The sequence below is a fragment of the Astatotilapia calliptera genome, chromosome 15 (genome assembly GCF_964374335.1).
Source record: "Astatotilapia calliptera chromosome 15, fAstCal68.1, whole genome shotgun sequence".
Lineage (NCBI taxonomy): Eukaryota > Metazoa > Chordata > Actinopteri > Cichliformes > Cichlidae > Astatotilapia > Astatotilapia calliptera.
The window spans coordinates 9,900,019-9,917,065 of NC_137436.1; the positions used below are offsets into that span (position 1 = coordinate 9,900,019).

Consider the following 17,047-nt stretch of genomic DNA (forward strand, 5'->3'; position numbering starts at 1 on the left):
CAAATAGATCACCACAAACCTCTTAAAACTTAACAAGGACAAAAGACAAAATGTGAGTTCTTTTAATTGGGCCTAAAATCAGACATGATATGTTAATTAATACGTTAGTTACATTAGCTCACAGTAAAAGTCTTATTTTAGATTCTGATTTGAGCTTAAACTTCACATTGATTTTTATCATAAAGACAGCCTTCTTCCATTTTAGGAATATAACCAAGACATGAGCCTCCATCACTCATGTATTCATTTTCAGTAGACTGGATTACTGCAGTGCTCTTTTTGCTGGACTTCCCAAAAACATTAACAGAAGGTTTCAGCAAAGTTCAGAGCTCATTAGTCCCGTTTTATCAGTCTGCTGCAGGATTTATTTAAAATACTGTTACCAGAAAGAAATCTAGCTTCAGGCACTTTACTGTAATTTAACAGCAATATTTGTTTTGCTGCAGGAATAATGGAATAATGACACTAAATGTGCCCCATGCATCACTAACAAATACAATATTTACTGTTACCGTGTTAATCTGGTGAAATTTACAGTGCTCAGCTATTTGGTTAATCATATTAAGCTAAAACCATATAATTCATTTTTTAAAAAGTTCTACATCTTTAGTAGAAATCGCTGATATACAGTGAGACAGTCTTTTTTTGTCTTATCATTGGATTTGTAAAATGTTACAATAAAAAAAAATTGTGCTTTAAAAAAAAATCATGTTTTAGAACAAAAACAAAATGACCTTTTTCATATAAAACCTTTTATTCTAAATATTCAAAAAAGTGGTCATGGTTTAATGTGACATACCATACATTAACACACTGGAAACATACAATGCTATATTGTTTTTAAAAACCAAACAAAGCCCCGGATAGGAAATTCATGATCAATAAACAACATTTAAAATAGCATGCAACACTTGATGATGTCATGTTTCAAAAAAAAAAAAAAGATCACGTGTCCATGAAGCCTTCACATATATTCAACAAATAGAAATATATAAAAAAAATACAGTGAAAATTATTTGTGTTGTCCTTCCATCACAAATTGTAAAATTCTCATGCATCTTCCAAACCCAAGTTGTTATTATGACTATGATTGATACATGATTCTTGTTTACGACATTCTGATTCTGAATTAATGAGGGCTGGAGCTTTAAAAGGCCTTTCACAGCATACCCACATGAGCTATTGGAACACCTTTGCAAGCATTTATCGCTGCGTTAAATGATGCATGTGCTAACGTCTATAATGAGGCTCCTCTCAGCTGTCAACGATGGGTGGATACATTCACCATGCTCGAATCAGGATTCTGATGTGAGCTACAGACCTAATTAAAAACTGTCACCTCGGGAAAAGAGAAGGAAACGTAATGTGTGTGGGCGGAAACTTAATGAGCTTCTTCAAACCCGAACGCACACGCTCAGTCGTGCAGTCGTTAATGGTCATACAAACCACCATGTGCATGTGGCCTTACGTGTCCTGACATGTTATATAATACTTCATTGACGGTCCTCCTTGACTTTCTGCAGCACTCACAGGCTGTTAATCACGTATCTGACAAGGGAAGCAGCAGCACAGTCTTTGCTTTGAGAAGCTACACTAAAGCTGGGATGGCTTTCCTCAGACTACTCAGCAATTATGTACTAATAGTCTTTCTCCCAGTGTATTGCAGTTCAGCACATGGTACAGGTAAGTGTTTACATGATATTGATTGCTTTTTAGAAACATAAAGAGAAGTAACAGTATTATTTGTTAAAGTTCCTTTCTATTTTCCTCAGTGATGCCCCTTTGATTTTATTACACATAATAGCGAATGGCTTTTATACACGAACACACACGACCAGACTCTGCTCAAACCAAGAAAACATGTCAGGGATTATGTTGTGCCCGCTAAACTGAGTCACACTTGGGGATTAATGTCACTTGGGAAGTAAAATTGAAGTAATGTCTTAGCCTGTAAAGATCTTAGAAAGGCAAAAATCAAACAAACAAAAATAAAAACATATTAAAACTATTTCTTACACCTTTAGGAGATGGGATGATATGCAGCAATAGTTATGATTTCTTTTTGTAAGAGCAGAATTACTTCAGATTTGATTTCTATACATACAAAAATGAAACATATTTCTGCATTTTTATTTATTTAAATGAACTGGAACATATTAGATACATAGAAAAACTGTACTGGCATAATCCTGAGGTCAGATTAAAAGGTCACTTTTGCTGACCATATCACAAACTACTTTTTTCCCCCAAAGTCGTCTAAATGAGTAATGAAATATCAAGCTAATATAAGCTGGAGTTAAGTTAGTTAAACGTTACAATTGGTAGTTCATGGACATACATATTTGACAACTAATCCTTATATAAGACCTTGTTTGGTTGGTTCAAGCTGTTTTAATTTACTTTTCCCTGAATTTCATCACTGTCTGTGTCTTGGCAAAGCAGCTATGGGAATATTAGATGAAGCCAAACTGTAAAGTGTGAAAGAACAACAAAGACCATATAAGGATGCAGGGGGAGGTGCTATAAATCACAAACCTATCAACCATGAAACTTCATTTGTGTCCCATTTGGGGCCTTTGTGCTCTCAGTTTAGCTTAGCATTCAATTTCCAGATTGTGGTTTTTGCTAAAACATCCTCATTTACATTACCCCTGCATGTTAAATGGCATTCAAGGGTAACTGGTGTGCTTGAACTAAAGGGTTGACTGGCCTCACTACTGCCACAACTGGAGTGTCAAGACAAAGGACACTTTGGGTACCTCTAAGATGCCAACAGCTTTGACAAATTAGCAGTATTTAATGGCAGCAGAATGGAGGAAGGTTGATATGGCATAACAAATCATCTTATAAGACAAACTGCAAAACTGTAAATGGCACTATTAAATGAATGGGACAGTGCCAGCTGTTGCTGTTTAAATGCACTGAACAAAATCAGACAAGCAAGATGCACTATACACTAGGAGAGACAAAAATGGAAAATATCCCTTAAAAATTGATTAACTTTTATATTTTAATAATTTAAAAGAAGAAGTAGATTCATATTCATAGATTCATAGAGTAATTATAAGTGGAAGTGAGATATAGGCAGTGCCTGAATAACATTCCTGCCATTAGTATAAATTTTCATCATCCCCAAACCTGTAAGTGAGCAGCATTTATTTAAATAATTTCTTCTTCTATATGATGCCCCTAGTATATCTGTAAAGCCTTAATCGGGTCACTAATGTGACACACAGTAAATAAGGATTTCTGATTGTATACATTCACTAACAACAATACATAACAGACCTTATCGTTACGAATAGAGGAACTATTCCCCAACCAGCTCAATCACAGAGAGCGGTAAGGTGGAGATGTGCCTCACAGCTTCGGATATTTTACTACTACAGTACCTCAAATGCCAGAAGTTCATTTAAATTCAGTTTTCAAAACCCTGAAATGCTAGATTTTAGAAATATCTTATTCTTCTGTCAGGAAAGCAGGATCATAGCTTTGGTATACTCGAGTTAGAGGGTTTGATCAGAAAGCCTGGCACTGTGGTTAATGTAACTGTCGGCACATTAAGATGGTTAAAGAAAAAAAACTAAGACAGTTGATAAAGCGGTGACCTTTTCTCAAATGTTACCTCAAGTAATCAAATATATCTCAAAATGCTTTCTCCTCCCTTGTCATGCAAACTCCCTCAAGTCAAAGAAAAAAAAAGTCCACTTATTTTCCAAGACACATCCCAAACACATGATTATCACTGCTGTTCTCAAAAATAAGTAGTATGAGAGCTCGCACCAGCGCTGCTCAGTCTCTCACACACCGTCATCCTCAAAGGTTCAGTATACTTTTTAGTAAGGCACAAGTGGAATATTCCTCATAATGAGAAACTGAATGTCAGTCACAAAGGAACTAATATGTCAACATTCATCTCTATAGCGAGGGCAGACTGACCGGCAGATGCAAGGCATATAAATTCATGCTGTAACAAGCGTAATGCAAAAGAAAGAGGGACATTCCTTTGTGTTAGCACAGAGCTGCTGCCTTGTAGAGAACGTGTTCATTGTTGATGATGCAGTGTTTTTATCAGTGAGGATCCTCTCGATCTGATGCAGATTTCAGGGCCTCTGAAAAATTCAGCAGGAGCTTTGCACAGACACGTCTATTGCTTCCGAAGTTTGATGAATTTATTGGTCTTTGTTTGCAGGGGGTAGGAGGACAGGATGCCCAGTGTGTTGCTACCTCGGTACAGGGTTTTCATTTCCTTCCTCTGCTCAGGAGGAGTTTTCTTTTTTTCTTCAAGCTCATGCCTCCAATACAATCATTTGCTCCAGTCTGGAACAATTTTTTTTATTTTTTTATTTGGCTCAGTCACTAGCACAGCAGTCAGTCAGTCACGTTGATGACATAAAGACTTCAGACTTCTTTCACAGACTAAATCCAAACTGTGTGTTTTTATGTGTGAGGCTCACACACATGAAGGTACATGGCTTCATGACTGATTTATGCGATGGTTGGAACACAGTCTACTTAACAAATGTGTTTGGGTATGTCATCAGCGATGCTCTGTGAATGAACACAAAAGCATGTTTGTATCTGTAATCTCTGTCAGTGGCTAGATGTATTTTACACAGCTCCCCAAATCTTATTATTCACGCTGCTCCTCATTTGAGGTTTTCGATGATGGCGATCTCCTGTCGGTCGGCGTATTCTGGACTGAGGCCGTTTAGATAAAGGCTGCCGTTCCTCGCCAGGGCCCCCGGGACAGGACTGAGGGAAAGATTCACTGTGGGATAACCCTCTCTGTCCTCACAAAAGTTAGCTGACAGCGTCCTCTTGCCAGGGGTCATTTCCTGGTTGATGGACGCATTAATACCCAGCTCAGATGACAGCTTGCGCTTGATGGATGCAGCACGCTGAAACTTGTCATAAATGTCAACACTGAGTCGCCTGCGGGTCTCTTTGAACTCTGCTGACACATTTGCAGTCCATTCTGCTGCATGTGCACGAAACTCCCCAACCTGCAGAAAAAGAATGAAGATTGATGTTTGAAGGCGATCAAACACGTGATTCTAAGTTTCTCTATCTACACCTGGTGTTAGAAAAGTCTAGTTGCACTAAATGTCTCTGTTTACTTGTGTTTGGGTAACATGTGTGAATTATATCATTGCTGGTATTTTACAGTGATAAAATTATTATGATAGATTGTGCAGTTGCACTTGTTGGTAATTTGTGTGCACGTTTTGGACAAAGAGCTGAAGCTGTCTTCAGGGTTGCCAGATTTGTGGGTTTCCCACAGATTTGGGCTACTTTTAACATAGCATTAAAAGTTGACAAAATTAAACACAAGGTGAACGTTTATTCAGGGTGATTGTAGAATCCAGAATCTGAAGGCCAATGAAAAAATGAAAGGTAGTTTAGTTCAATTCAATTTTATTTATAAAGCACCAAATCCCAGCAACAGTTACCCCCACGAGCAAGCACTTTGGCAACATGGGGAAGGAAAAAGTCCCTTTTAACAGGAAGAAACCTCCGACAGAACCAGGCTCAGGGAAGGGTGGCCATGTGCCACGACTGGTTGGGGTGAAAGAAGGTTAAATCCGCTCAACTCAGAAACAGGCAGCAAACACAGGAATGGCATAAGATGCTCTGCCAACAACTGAAGGGAAAGACTGGGCTTAAATATGTACACTGAGTTTATCAAGGGAAGTGGATACAGGAGGGTGACGAGACACAGCTGAACCTAATTTAAAAACAGGGCAAGGAAGAAAAACTAAAAACAAGAAACAATCAGCTACCAAAATAAAACAGAAAATAACTAAAGGGGAGCAGAAACAAGTAGTTAAGGACACTGGGGAGGCTAGACTATGTAAAGCATTCAAAAATATACTCTAAACACTAAAAAAAACAGACTACCAAGGTTGTCAAGACCAAACACAGCAGCAGTATAATAAAACAATAAAAAACTAAGAACCCTAAACAACCAGTCACAACTGAAATAGGACACTTAATAACCAAGAATACAAAGTTCCAAAATACAAAAACTTTCCAAAACTTAGGGTTCCAAAACACAGGACCATGAGAATAGCATATTGTTCAATATCCAAGTATTCAAATTCTGTTGACATAAATTTATTGTTGTCTTGAAGTTAAAATGGCTGTTAAAGATTCATAAAAGCTAAAATGTGTAAATTTAACTGACAGGAGGTTGCTAGACAACCGGATGAGATCATAATATCCGATATGGATAAGACTTTTTAGGGTCCCAAATGTGCCCATGTGCCAAATTTGGTCATAAATAAATAAATCAAATATCTACAAATAAAAATTCATATTAAATTTGTTAACTTCAGTAACCTACCAACATTACTCATCATGTACATACACTGCCGTACTAATATGGGGATCCCATTGCAGCATATTAGGCTGGTTTTGGTCTTCTTATTGCTGGTTGTAAGGGTGGTTTTGAGACACCGACATGGCAACCCCAAGGCTTCTCTATTTCTGGCACAGTTCTAAGCATCTACACTAGAGACACTTTTACTGCCATCCTCTGTCACACAGTCAGATTAAAATTTAATTCATGTGAAGAGACAAAGTAATTTTTTATAACTCTAATGTAGAACATGGAGTTGAAGCACTAAATCCAGGAAAAACAAAAAAACTTGGATGTGTTACATGAACATGGTTTATAAAATGTCATTTCTGTTAATCAGTGCAAACCCCTGTTTAATAGCTCTTATCCAGAGCATTCTTCCACAAAATATACCAGCACTCCAATTAACAAATGAGCACGACAGACCTTTTTAACATTCATTCATTATTTGCAATAAAAGTTAGCTACCATAAAGGCCAACAGCAGATGTGGAACTTTATGAGAAGTGGGAAATGAATGAGAATAAAAACCTTTAAAGCATTAGTACATTTAGTCTCATTCTCTTGTGCTATCATTAACCTGAGGTTAGCGGACTTAAAAGGACTTAAAAGCAGGAAAATGTTTCCGAATTCAATGTGATTTTTAGAAATGGGTCTGTGTTGCGAGTTTTTTTTTTTTTTTTGCTGCATTTGGCACAAGATGTTGTACACACATTAGAGGTTGCAGACATTTTCCCAACCATTCATCACTGGCCTGTTGAGATTTTTTTCCCAAAGAATATTAATGCAGGAGCCTAAAGCAATGAATTAAAAATGAGTTTTTGTCATTGAGCTGTGTGTGACCTACTGAACAGGCCTCTGGCGGATATATACTGTATGTGCTTTGCACAGTATGCTTATTTATGGTTCCTGAATAGTGACAGGGAAGAGGGAGTTAGGCCAACACATCATTGATCCCACCTTCATTATGAATTAGACCCGTTTCTCCCGGCTGTTTTGTTTATTTATTAGGCTCTAAGGTACACTTGAATTGAAAATGATGGTGCACATTGGAGCACAAACACTGCACGCTTTCCCTGCTGTCTTTTCACTTTCTCTTCCCTTCCCCTAATCCATTCCCTCAGTCTCCCACTTTGTCTGTCAGTAATGCAATTCCCTGCAGAGCTCACAGCCTACACAGCTGTACTCCTAATTATGGCTGTGAAAGGATTTCCCACTATAGAGTGCTATATGCCCTTCAATGTGTGCATGAATGTGTGGCTTTTCCCATTCTTTCTACATATAAATAATGAACCTGCCACAGCAGCACAGTATCATATTTATCAGCACCAGCCACTGCAAACACACCAAAGATTTTGACCAAGTCCTGCACAAAATGGCATTTTTACATAACAGGGTGGGGCCAGGATGGAGATTGAGCATTTCACTTTCAACTGTGTGTGAGGAAAAAACTAAAAAAGTCGAGACAAATAGGATCATATTCAGTAACTGTAAAGAAACCCCTCCATTGACAAAGTTATATTTGTGGATAGTTAATCTGTAGCATCATTGTGAAACACTTTAACACATGTACAGTTGTTTGGTTGTAATTTGAAAGAAATGATTGAGAATTTTCTGAGACAAAGCGCTTGATCTAAAAGGCTGATTGGTGAGCCACAGCTGAACTCAGTGTCCTTCTATATTAGACAGTTACAACAACTCATTGCTTCAGTTTTACTTGACGCCTTCCACCCTTTGCACAGCGATTTTTAGTTTCTTCCGTCTGGGTGAAGTGTAAAACAACAAGGCTTAAAAACAGCTTTTTTTCCAGCTGCCATCTTTCAGATGAACAGATCATAGTTTTGCTTATATTGATTATTTATGCTTCATGATGTGGAAATTCTTTTATGATTATTTATTCAATTCATTAGGTTGGATTAGGCTTGTGTTTGTTTTAAAAGTGTGCAGGACTATTAACTTACTGCAGACCAAATGTTTGTACTCACAGGTACAAAAAAAGTAACCTGAACCTTTCTGTCATTGGAAAAAAAATGCATTAACTACAAATTTGTTGGCTTTGCTACTTAAAGAGTGAAAATTCACTGAATACTAACTTCTCAATATACTTTGTAGAGCAGGGGTGTCAAACATAAGGCCTGGGGGCCAGAATTTACCCAGCAAAGACTCTAATCCAGCCTGCTGGATGGCTTTGGAAAATGTTCCAAACTTGTTGGATACTTTGTGTGAAATAAAGGCCAAACAGCAATAAAAACAAAAACAAAAAAAAAAACGTGAAAATGAAAAATGCTAATAGACCTCTCAGTAAGTGCCAACCACGAGCTTGGTTCCTCAAGCATGGGATGCTATTAGCATAAGACTCTAAGATAAATTTTGGGATTCGAGGGGCTGACAGAGTTCTTTCTTCAACTTCAGTTCAGATTCTGCATATCTGCATGCTTTATGTTGTCAGTAAAACCAACAAAAGAGCCAACTTAACAGCACTACTTGCCTCTTCTTTAGTTTTCTTGGAGATAACCCGAAACCAGTCTCCGATCATACTTAGCACTGCAGCAAAGTATGCCAAGCCCACCAAAATCCAGAAGAGCACCACGGGTTTATAGTAATCAAGGTATTCTGGTTTCTCGAACCCACCTGAAGAACAACAAACAAAACTGTGTTATAAAAGTCGGTCACATCGTTCTGGGATACTTACAGTGCTGTGCAAAAGTCTCGAGCCGCCTGTCATTTCTCATTTACATTTTGCTTGGAAAATGAGAAATAGCTGCAAATATTAATTTAAATATATGTGTGCCAATATTTACTACAAGATCCCCAACAGCACTGGCTGAAATCAGCCCCAAATCAGAGTTGCCACCATGTTTCACAGCTGGCGGTAGAAAAAAGCTTTAAACCTGAATTCAATTTCTTAAGTACATGACTTTTAGATACTTTTCATCTGCTGTAGATATTTTTTTAAGGCCTGACATTTCTTTGGTCCCCAACCTTTTAAAGCTTTTTTTTTTTTTAGCTCATAGATTCTTGGGAATCATCTTGTTGGTGCAAATATGCTATTTTATGCATTTAAAAGTGTTAGATTTGACATCTGTTTTTGCAGCAGACTGCTAATAACAAAATGTCTAAAGATAAAATTTAAAATAGGTTCTTTCCCAAACTGGTTGTTCCCTTGAGTTAGGGGCCTTTTTTTTGAACGATTGAATGATTTGTAGGTCAGCCTTGAAAACAGTCAGGTGCAGGGAATGGACAGAAAATGAGTGAAAAACCAAAGAAAAACTTTTAAGAAAGTCTCTTGAACACTTTCAAAAAAAGGTGTCTGGCTCCTTGGAAGAAATGAGTGGTAGCTAAAGACTTTTGCACAACGCTCTGCTTGACTTCACCCAAATCTATTTCTATGAATGACCCAGGAATAGGGGCTTTTATATAATGATTTTTCTATAATAGATCCATGTTGCATCAGTTCATGGGCTGGTTCTGGTTTTCTGTCATTGTGAACATATTACCTTAAGCCCATTTAAATGCCGCCTCAGCCCCCATTATGGTCCTTACCTTTCAATGACTCCGTAAAATATCAGCAGGGATGAAGAGTCAGAGCCAGCCAGCTCAGTGTGCAGTTAGATAATCTCCCATTACAACAACATTTTAACTAACGGGAGTCCACATTGATTAGCTTAGTGTAGCTACTGGGGGTTGGCACAGGTGCCACAATCTAATCTATAATCATTAGGCCTGTTCAGGGAAGTTTAATCCAGCAGTCTAAGTGTTTGTGATTTGTCCCATCTGCCTCTCTCTTGTTATCTGCCAAGAAGGTCAAATCAAGCTAATACCAGCTGCTACACAAATACACACAAGCTACGAAAAATGCACAGTACACCCTCTTACTTTTTCTATCACAGACATACTGTATTATGTACAGTGTGTTTAGTTAATTGTTTATAATTATTCTTTTAGGGTGTTTACAGACTTGCGTCATGAAATAGTGTGACATTTCAAGAAATGCGGTACGCTTATTACATTTCTTGTGGTGAGTCATGATCAGTGCTCTTCTCGGGTTTATTTATGGAAGGAGAATGAATCTACTTCCAGCAGCTGTATAAAATTTGAAAATAAGCAGGAAGCAGGGTATATCTGAAGATAACAAAATGCCAACTGGTCCATCAGACACAGTGTGACACATTGTTTATTCTGCACAAAAAAACCCCCAACAACTGTAAAACAAGCTTGCTGTTTCACAAAGATGAAACAATATGGTAGAACAAAATGGGAATAATTATTGTGAAATGAGCCAATGTCCGAAGGAAAACTATTGTCCAAAACTAATGTAAAAAATTACTAGAAGGTCTGGCTCCTTAGAAACATAATCTGACCAGTGGCTCTGTTATGCTTGCTTGGATATAAAGTAATTCCCATCAACATCTTCAAAGCACCAAATGAAGACAACATTTGGGAGACTAATGTGATGTTCTGGTAGAGCTCCAGAGACTCACACAATCAGTGGCTATGAGCTTGGTGGTCTTTACAGTTAAATATGTTATCGGTGTTCATAAGAACTACTGTTAAGGTGCTTGTAAATTAAAGTGAGGCACAGAATATAATTGTAGTGCACTGGGAGGCTTATCACTGCTGCGCAGATCCTTTGAGTCAGGCTGGCCGATAAATCATTCAACTATAAATACACTGATTCTACATAAAAATGAAAGACAAAAGAAAAATTCAAGTGACCTTTTTCTCCAGCGACAAAGTCTCCAAAGCCGATGGTGGTGAGCGTGATGACGACAAAGTAGATGGACTCGAGAGTGCTCCAATCTTCGATGTGCTTGAAGATGACGGCTGGCAGGGCCACGAAGATGAGGCACCCGAACAGGATAAAGAGTAGCGTGGAGATGACGCGAATCTTTGTCTGGCTGACTTTCCACTTCTGTAGGGAGATTAGCTCACATGAAGAATACATGATGTGCACTTTCGGAGACTAAAACTTTAAATTCAATCTGTGGGAGCGAAAGGGAAGTGCTTGAAAGAATTCAAACAGCACAGAAGCTTTACATGGAAACACTGCGGCTGAATTTTATGAATAGTTACCATGTGCTTTGGTTTCTGATGTGCTAATAAAACAAGATGTTTGCTTTTCCTTACAGGTGCGGCCGCTGGCGATACATCGTGAATTTTTATTTGTATGCTATCCTTTTATTCCGATTCCGATCCAATTTTTTTCCTGCCTGTCCTGCCTTAGATATTGTCAATATGTATACTACATATAATGTAATAACTGAAAAAAACACCAACAACAACAACCCATGCTTTTATTTATTTATTTATTTGGATCTGTGGGGATAGGTTAATTGGAAAATCCAAATTTCCATTAGGTGTGAATGTGAGTGTGAATGGTTGTCTGTCCCTGTGTGTTGGCCCTGCGACAGACTGGCGACCTGTCCAGGGTGTACCCCGCCTCTCGCCCTATGACAGCTGGGATAGGCTCCAGCGCCCCCCGCGACCCTGAAAAGGATAAGCGGAAGCGAATGGATGGATGGATGGATGGATCTGAATATTGTAATGAGTCACTTTCTTTGACCTCTTCCTAGGAATAAATTGTATGTTTTCTAACATCTCAAGCTGTGAAGTTCATGCGACATTATTTCCACTCTCAGATGGAACGCCCACCCATGACTTGACATCCCTTGGAAATGCTCTAATAACAGATTTACTACATTTTTAGTAGCAGCTACTGTATGCTAATTGATACATTAGAGTCAGCACTTGCACTGCTTCAACAACAGCATGCACATTTCATTTCTTCATTATCCCCAGAGTTCGTCTTTTGCTTGAGTTACTGTGCATTATATTCTGCACGCTGTCCTTTTTTGTGCTGCCCTTGCACTCATGGTGACTGCTTTCAGCTGGGTCTCTTGGTATCATGCCCTTTTCCTCTGCAGTTATGTAAGACCAAAGCACAGCACCTCAGAGGTAAAGTATAAAGAGCAGACAGCCCTCAGATCACTCTGTCTGTGATGTCTTATGTCCGCATCGCTCTCAAAAAAGCATAGTACAACAATGCACAGTTGAAAGGTAATCTACAGTGAATGTTATAGAAACAAATTAAAACTGCATCACTGTATTTCCATGGGGACCAGTGAAGCTGATGGTTTTCAGCACCTTCACTGCACGGCAGTGAGTTCAGCAGGTGGCAGTCCATCTTTTTCCATTGTCTCCATGACCTTCCAACCTGTCTTTTCCTCCCCGGGGAGGGACAGAGCCAGCTATACATCAAAATCAGTACCCTGACAAAATGCTTTTGTCAGTGCTTTTATACTGAAACAGGAGACTCTTAAACTACTTTTTGAGGGGACGTATGAGTTCAGCTGACTTTTACAGATAAACAAAGTACATCAGGAAATGAAAAACATCTGATAATTAGGCCCTCATCTTTTTTTGTCTTTCTTCTAGGAATCTACCAGATGCTACACTCTTCAAGGTAATAAAAGTCAGTGCCTAGCTACCTTATCAACAGATTTGTATTCATTTTTAATCTAAATTCGCAATAAATTTCACTTTTTACAACTTTATTCATGTATAATGTCACTGATGGATAGAGAACATATCTTACCACGATCATCTTCTCTACTTTGGCAATGCCCTTCCCAAAAATAGTTCCCAACTGGTCCCCGACACCAGCCAGTAAGAATCCAAATAGGGGAATCCCCAGCAGGGCATAGATTATACAGAAGATCCGCCCACCTTCTGTGTGAGGAGAGATATTCCCAAATCCTGAGAGAAATGACACACACACAGTGAATGTTGAGTGGATCTTGACAGTTTCAGTGATGTTATGTTTCCAAATTATTCTATCCTCTGGAGCAGAACATAGTTTTAATGTACAATTTGCATACTTTCTAACATAAAAATTAAAGGCGATTGTTGATTCATAGTTGAATCTGAAAAAATCGTATTGCTCTCTACTTTTGCTATATCACGCTTGTCAGTTTAAATCATGAAAAATCGTGTGAACGAGTGTTTGGTTTTTCTTCTGTAATGAAAAGGAACATGAAGAGTGAAGGATCCAAATGCAGAAAACAGACATTGGTTAGATTAAACAGAAGGCACTGTTTATTTAGATCAAAAACTCAGATTTAAGTCCTAAACAGAAGATGAGCAAAGTCCAAAATCCAAACCCAAAACCCTGAGGGTCAGAGAAATATGCAAGCAAATGAGCAGAGAAGCAGTACTACACGACAAGCAACGCAACCAAATCGTTGCCTGGTCACTGGCTGGATCCCTCCTTATGTGGGGATGGTCTCCCCCCCCCACCGGCCACCTTGATGTGTAAGGTGGGCTGACCCATGTTAGAATGTCCGGTCTGTGCCTCCAGGGCTCGTGGGTGCCTGTAGGCCAATTGGGTGGGTTAGGGCATCTTGTCTCAGGGAGCTTGTCCAGACCATTTTGTCTCATCCCTATTGTGACGCAATGTGCAGATGAGCTCCAAGCCTCAGGACTCATCTGCACACTCCAGTCTACTCTTTGTGGTGGTGGTGCTGGGTGCTGCCCTAGACATGGCGGTGTTCAGGACCGTTGTCATTGTCATTGTGTGCCTGACGTCTGACTTCTTACCGCCCTCTGGCAGGGTGTTGGGAATGGGGCTGCCTACTGAACCAGTCTTTGCTGGTTCTCTCTTTTCTTACTTGGTCTTCCATGTCCCAGCTCCATACGTCACATCACTCATTCCCTTAGGGTCTTGGGGAGAGGGGTGAATCATATAGTTCAGTGGTCCCCAACCCTTTTTGCGCCACGGACTGACCTTTAAGGTGTCGCTGATAATTACAACAAAATAAAACCAGTAACGGTACCACAAAAAGAAGATTTATTCAGAACAAACGGGAAAAGACCCATGGAAACCTAGTTAACAATAAAACGATCAAAAAAATAACAATAAAAACCGATAAAACCCTGAAAACCATAAATGTCACACCCAAGCCTTAACTCTCGCGGCCTGGTACCAAACGACGTACCAGTCCGTGGCCCGGGGGTTGCGGATGGCTGATGTAGTTCACCCCAACCCCCCTTTTGAGTAGTAACTCTAATAATTATGGTTCACGACATATAACCACACACATAGGCCATGGGGGGCAGTGCAGTACCCAGAGGCTGTTTCGTGGGGCTGCTGCAGTGGCCCTATTCACCCCTTCACTGACCCTCATTTTATCTGTAAGTTAGACATTGAGGGTCTTTGCAGTACCAGTTTGCCACTGGTTCGGGGCAGCATTTGCTCACCAGGTTCTTGAGTGCCTGGAAACCTGGGACCCTATTCTTGAATTGTACCAGAGTGACAGGCCTCTATCAGGGTTGATTCCCTTTTGTCTTTGGTCCTCTGGGACTCTGGTTCCATCTCTGCCTGCCTTTGGGCATGCTCTCTCTGTCTCACACTCATACTACAAGAAGATTGCTGATTTATGTATCTGTGTATTTTATAATTGTTGTGTTGCACGTGCTGTATGTCTGTTCTTTTTTTATACAAGAGCTGTAGTTGGCGATACATTGTGCTTTTTTTCCTGTCTGTCCTGCCTTAGACATTGTTATACTGTACCACATATATTGCAATTACTGAAATAACACAAATAGAAATGGATAAATAAGCAGAGAAAATATTCACTTGAAAAAAAAAACAGAATTTCAGAACTTCATTCATTACAGGCTGCAACAAAACAAAACCTGCCAGACAAGAAAATTTTCACGAAGTCTGACTGTGCTATGATATGATTGCTGAGAGGCACAAAAGAATAGCTGTGAGAAATTTCAGTAGAAGCTGCGTAACGTCTCTGACTCGGAAAAAAGCTTATTATTCGCACCCTCTATTCTCAGCCAACTCTAACATGAATGAAAAATGGGGGGAAAATGAAGCGATGAACATTGAGCTGTACCTCTGAAACCTGAGAAACAAAAATATGAGTCTATTACAGGTTTAACGCCTTTGTTTTAATCCCCAAACCCATATTTAGCTGCAGCTAGAAAATCAGTCAAGATCGTGTTTAAAAACAAAATCTGCGCCTCTCGTACTCCTGACCCCACACACCCATCAAAATGCAATATCAATTTCATTATTTAACGTTTAATAAGGCATCTGCATAATGAACTACATCCACTTTTCTTCATTAATGTAGTCATCTGTCTCAGGAAATGAGCTGCAGGGTGTCTTCTAACAACTTTCCATGATCACATTGGAGCAGGGTGACACCTAATGTGAGAACAATTGTCAATCATGGCTCAGTAATTTTAAGATCAGTACAATGGGAGACAGGATGTCGGATTAGGTTTTTTAACCTGCGGGTGACATTGCAAAACAAATGAGAAGCAGGAGCGCTCTAATTTGAACCAGTACTTAATTCATTTCTTCCTGAATTAATTCTAGTTTATATTCTAAGCTCATCTTTTGTTTTATTTCAATAGCAGACATAAAAGCTTAGTACGGTAAGGGTATTAGTCACATGTGGCAGAATACATCTGTGGTATTCATTCATCTGTCTATTCATTAAGCGATGTTGTTACCTCGTTATGCATAAATAATCAAATAATAAATAGTTAATAGGAGTGTCATGATGACTACATATTGATTAAAATCATGACAGATATAAATAAAAAAATGTTTCTTTTTAGTTTTGTCATTGAAACGTGCAAACATACATGGAAATACAGTATAAGTATAGAGTATGAGGCAAAAACAGAGCTTATACAATTCTAACACCTTAAGAGTCAATATTTGGTATGACCACCTTTATCCTTCAACACAACTAGAACTCTCTCAGGTAAGGTTTTGCATTTTTTCTTTAAGTAATCTTCAGGAATAGTTCTTATTTAAAAAAAAAAGCATTCAAAGCTAGTTTTGGATGCCTTTTGATTCATTCTCTAGCAAGATGATCCCACACTACTTCAGTAATGCTGAGTTTGGGGCTTTGGGGAGGCCAATCCATGACTGATCATGTCCATTGTATGTTTTTCTAACCAGATATGCTTTTACTGCACTGGCAGGAAAGCTGAAAAACTCAGATGAATCTAATCAGGCGACTTCCATATGGATCAAAATCTGACAGTGTTTTTAATTCCATCAGTTTTGATCTCCAAGAGCTCCAAAACCACTGACTGAGCTCCAAACCATGACAGCACCTCCACCATGTGTTTAAGATGGCTGTACACACACTCATTGGTGTGCCTCTCTCCTGACCACCTCTGTGGATAGTGACAATGATTTGAAACAAAAGTTTTACTCGTTGCCACTTATTTTCAATCTAGCTCTAGTAATTTGGCAAACCTGTTTCCACTGAGACCATTTCTCACGAGGTTTCCCCGAACAGGTCCTATGCTAGGTCCTTGTTGGATTTTTATTTTTCCTGATTTTTAAAGGACATGATTTTCAGATACTGTCCATCTGTAGATATTTTTTTAGTCCTAGCACTTCTTCTTCTGTCCTCCACTTATCCGGTTACCTCAAAAATTTAAGGCTACACCATGCTGAGACATACCAAGTGTTCAGCTCATTGCTTTTTGCTAATCACTATTCTGTGGTTGTCGCATACAAGTACTGGATTGAAATTGACCACTCAAGACCACTTTGAAATGTTTTTTAAGTCTGGGTCCTTGGAAGCAAAATATAATGAAATAATGACTGGCTTCACACTTTTATGCAGATATCAGCATTGTTAATATACTG

General features: G+C 38.9%; 1 protein-coding gene across 1 annotated transcript in view; it reads right to left on the minus strand.

The window, feature by feature from the left end:
• Positions 1-735: 735 nt before the first annotated feature.
• Positions 736-17,047, minus strand: part of LOC113006786 (potassium channel subfamily K member 2) — a 30,608-nt gene continuing 14,296 nt past the window's right edge. The window contains exons 4-7 of the mRNA XM_026142965.2: positions 12,956-13,116; positions 11,077-11,272; positions 8,849-8,991; positions 736-5,006 (exon numbers count right to left, since the gene is read on the minus strand). Of these exons, the coding sequence (XP_025998750.1) occupies positions 4,650-5,006; positions 8,849-8,991; positions 11,077-11,272; positions 12,956-13,116 (857 nt within the window). The 3' untranslated portion in view covers positions 736-4,649. The remainder of the gene's footprint in view (positions 5,007-8,848; positions 8,992-11,076; positions 11,273-12,955; positions 13,117-17,047) is intronic.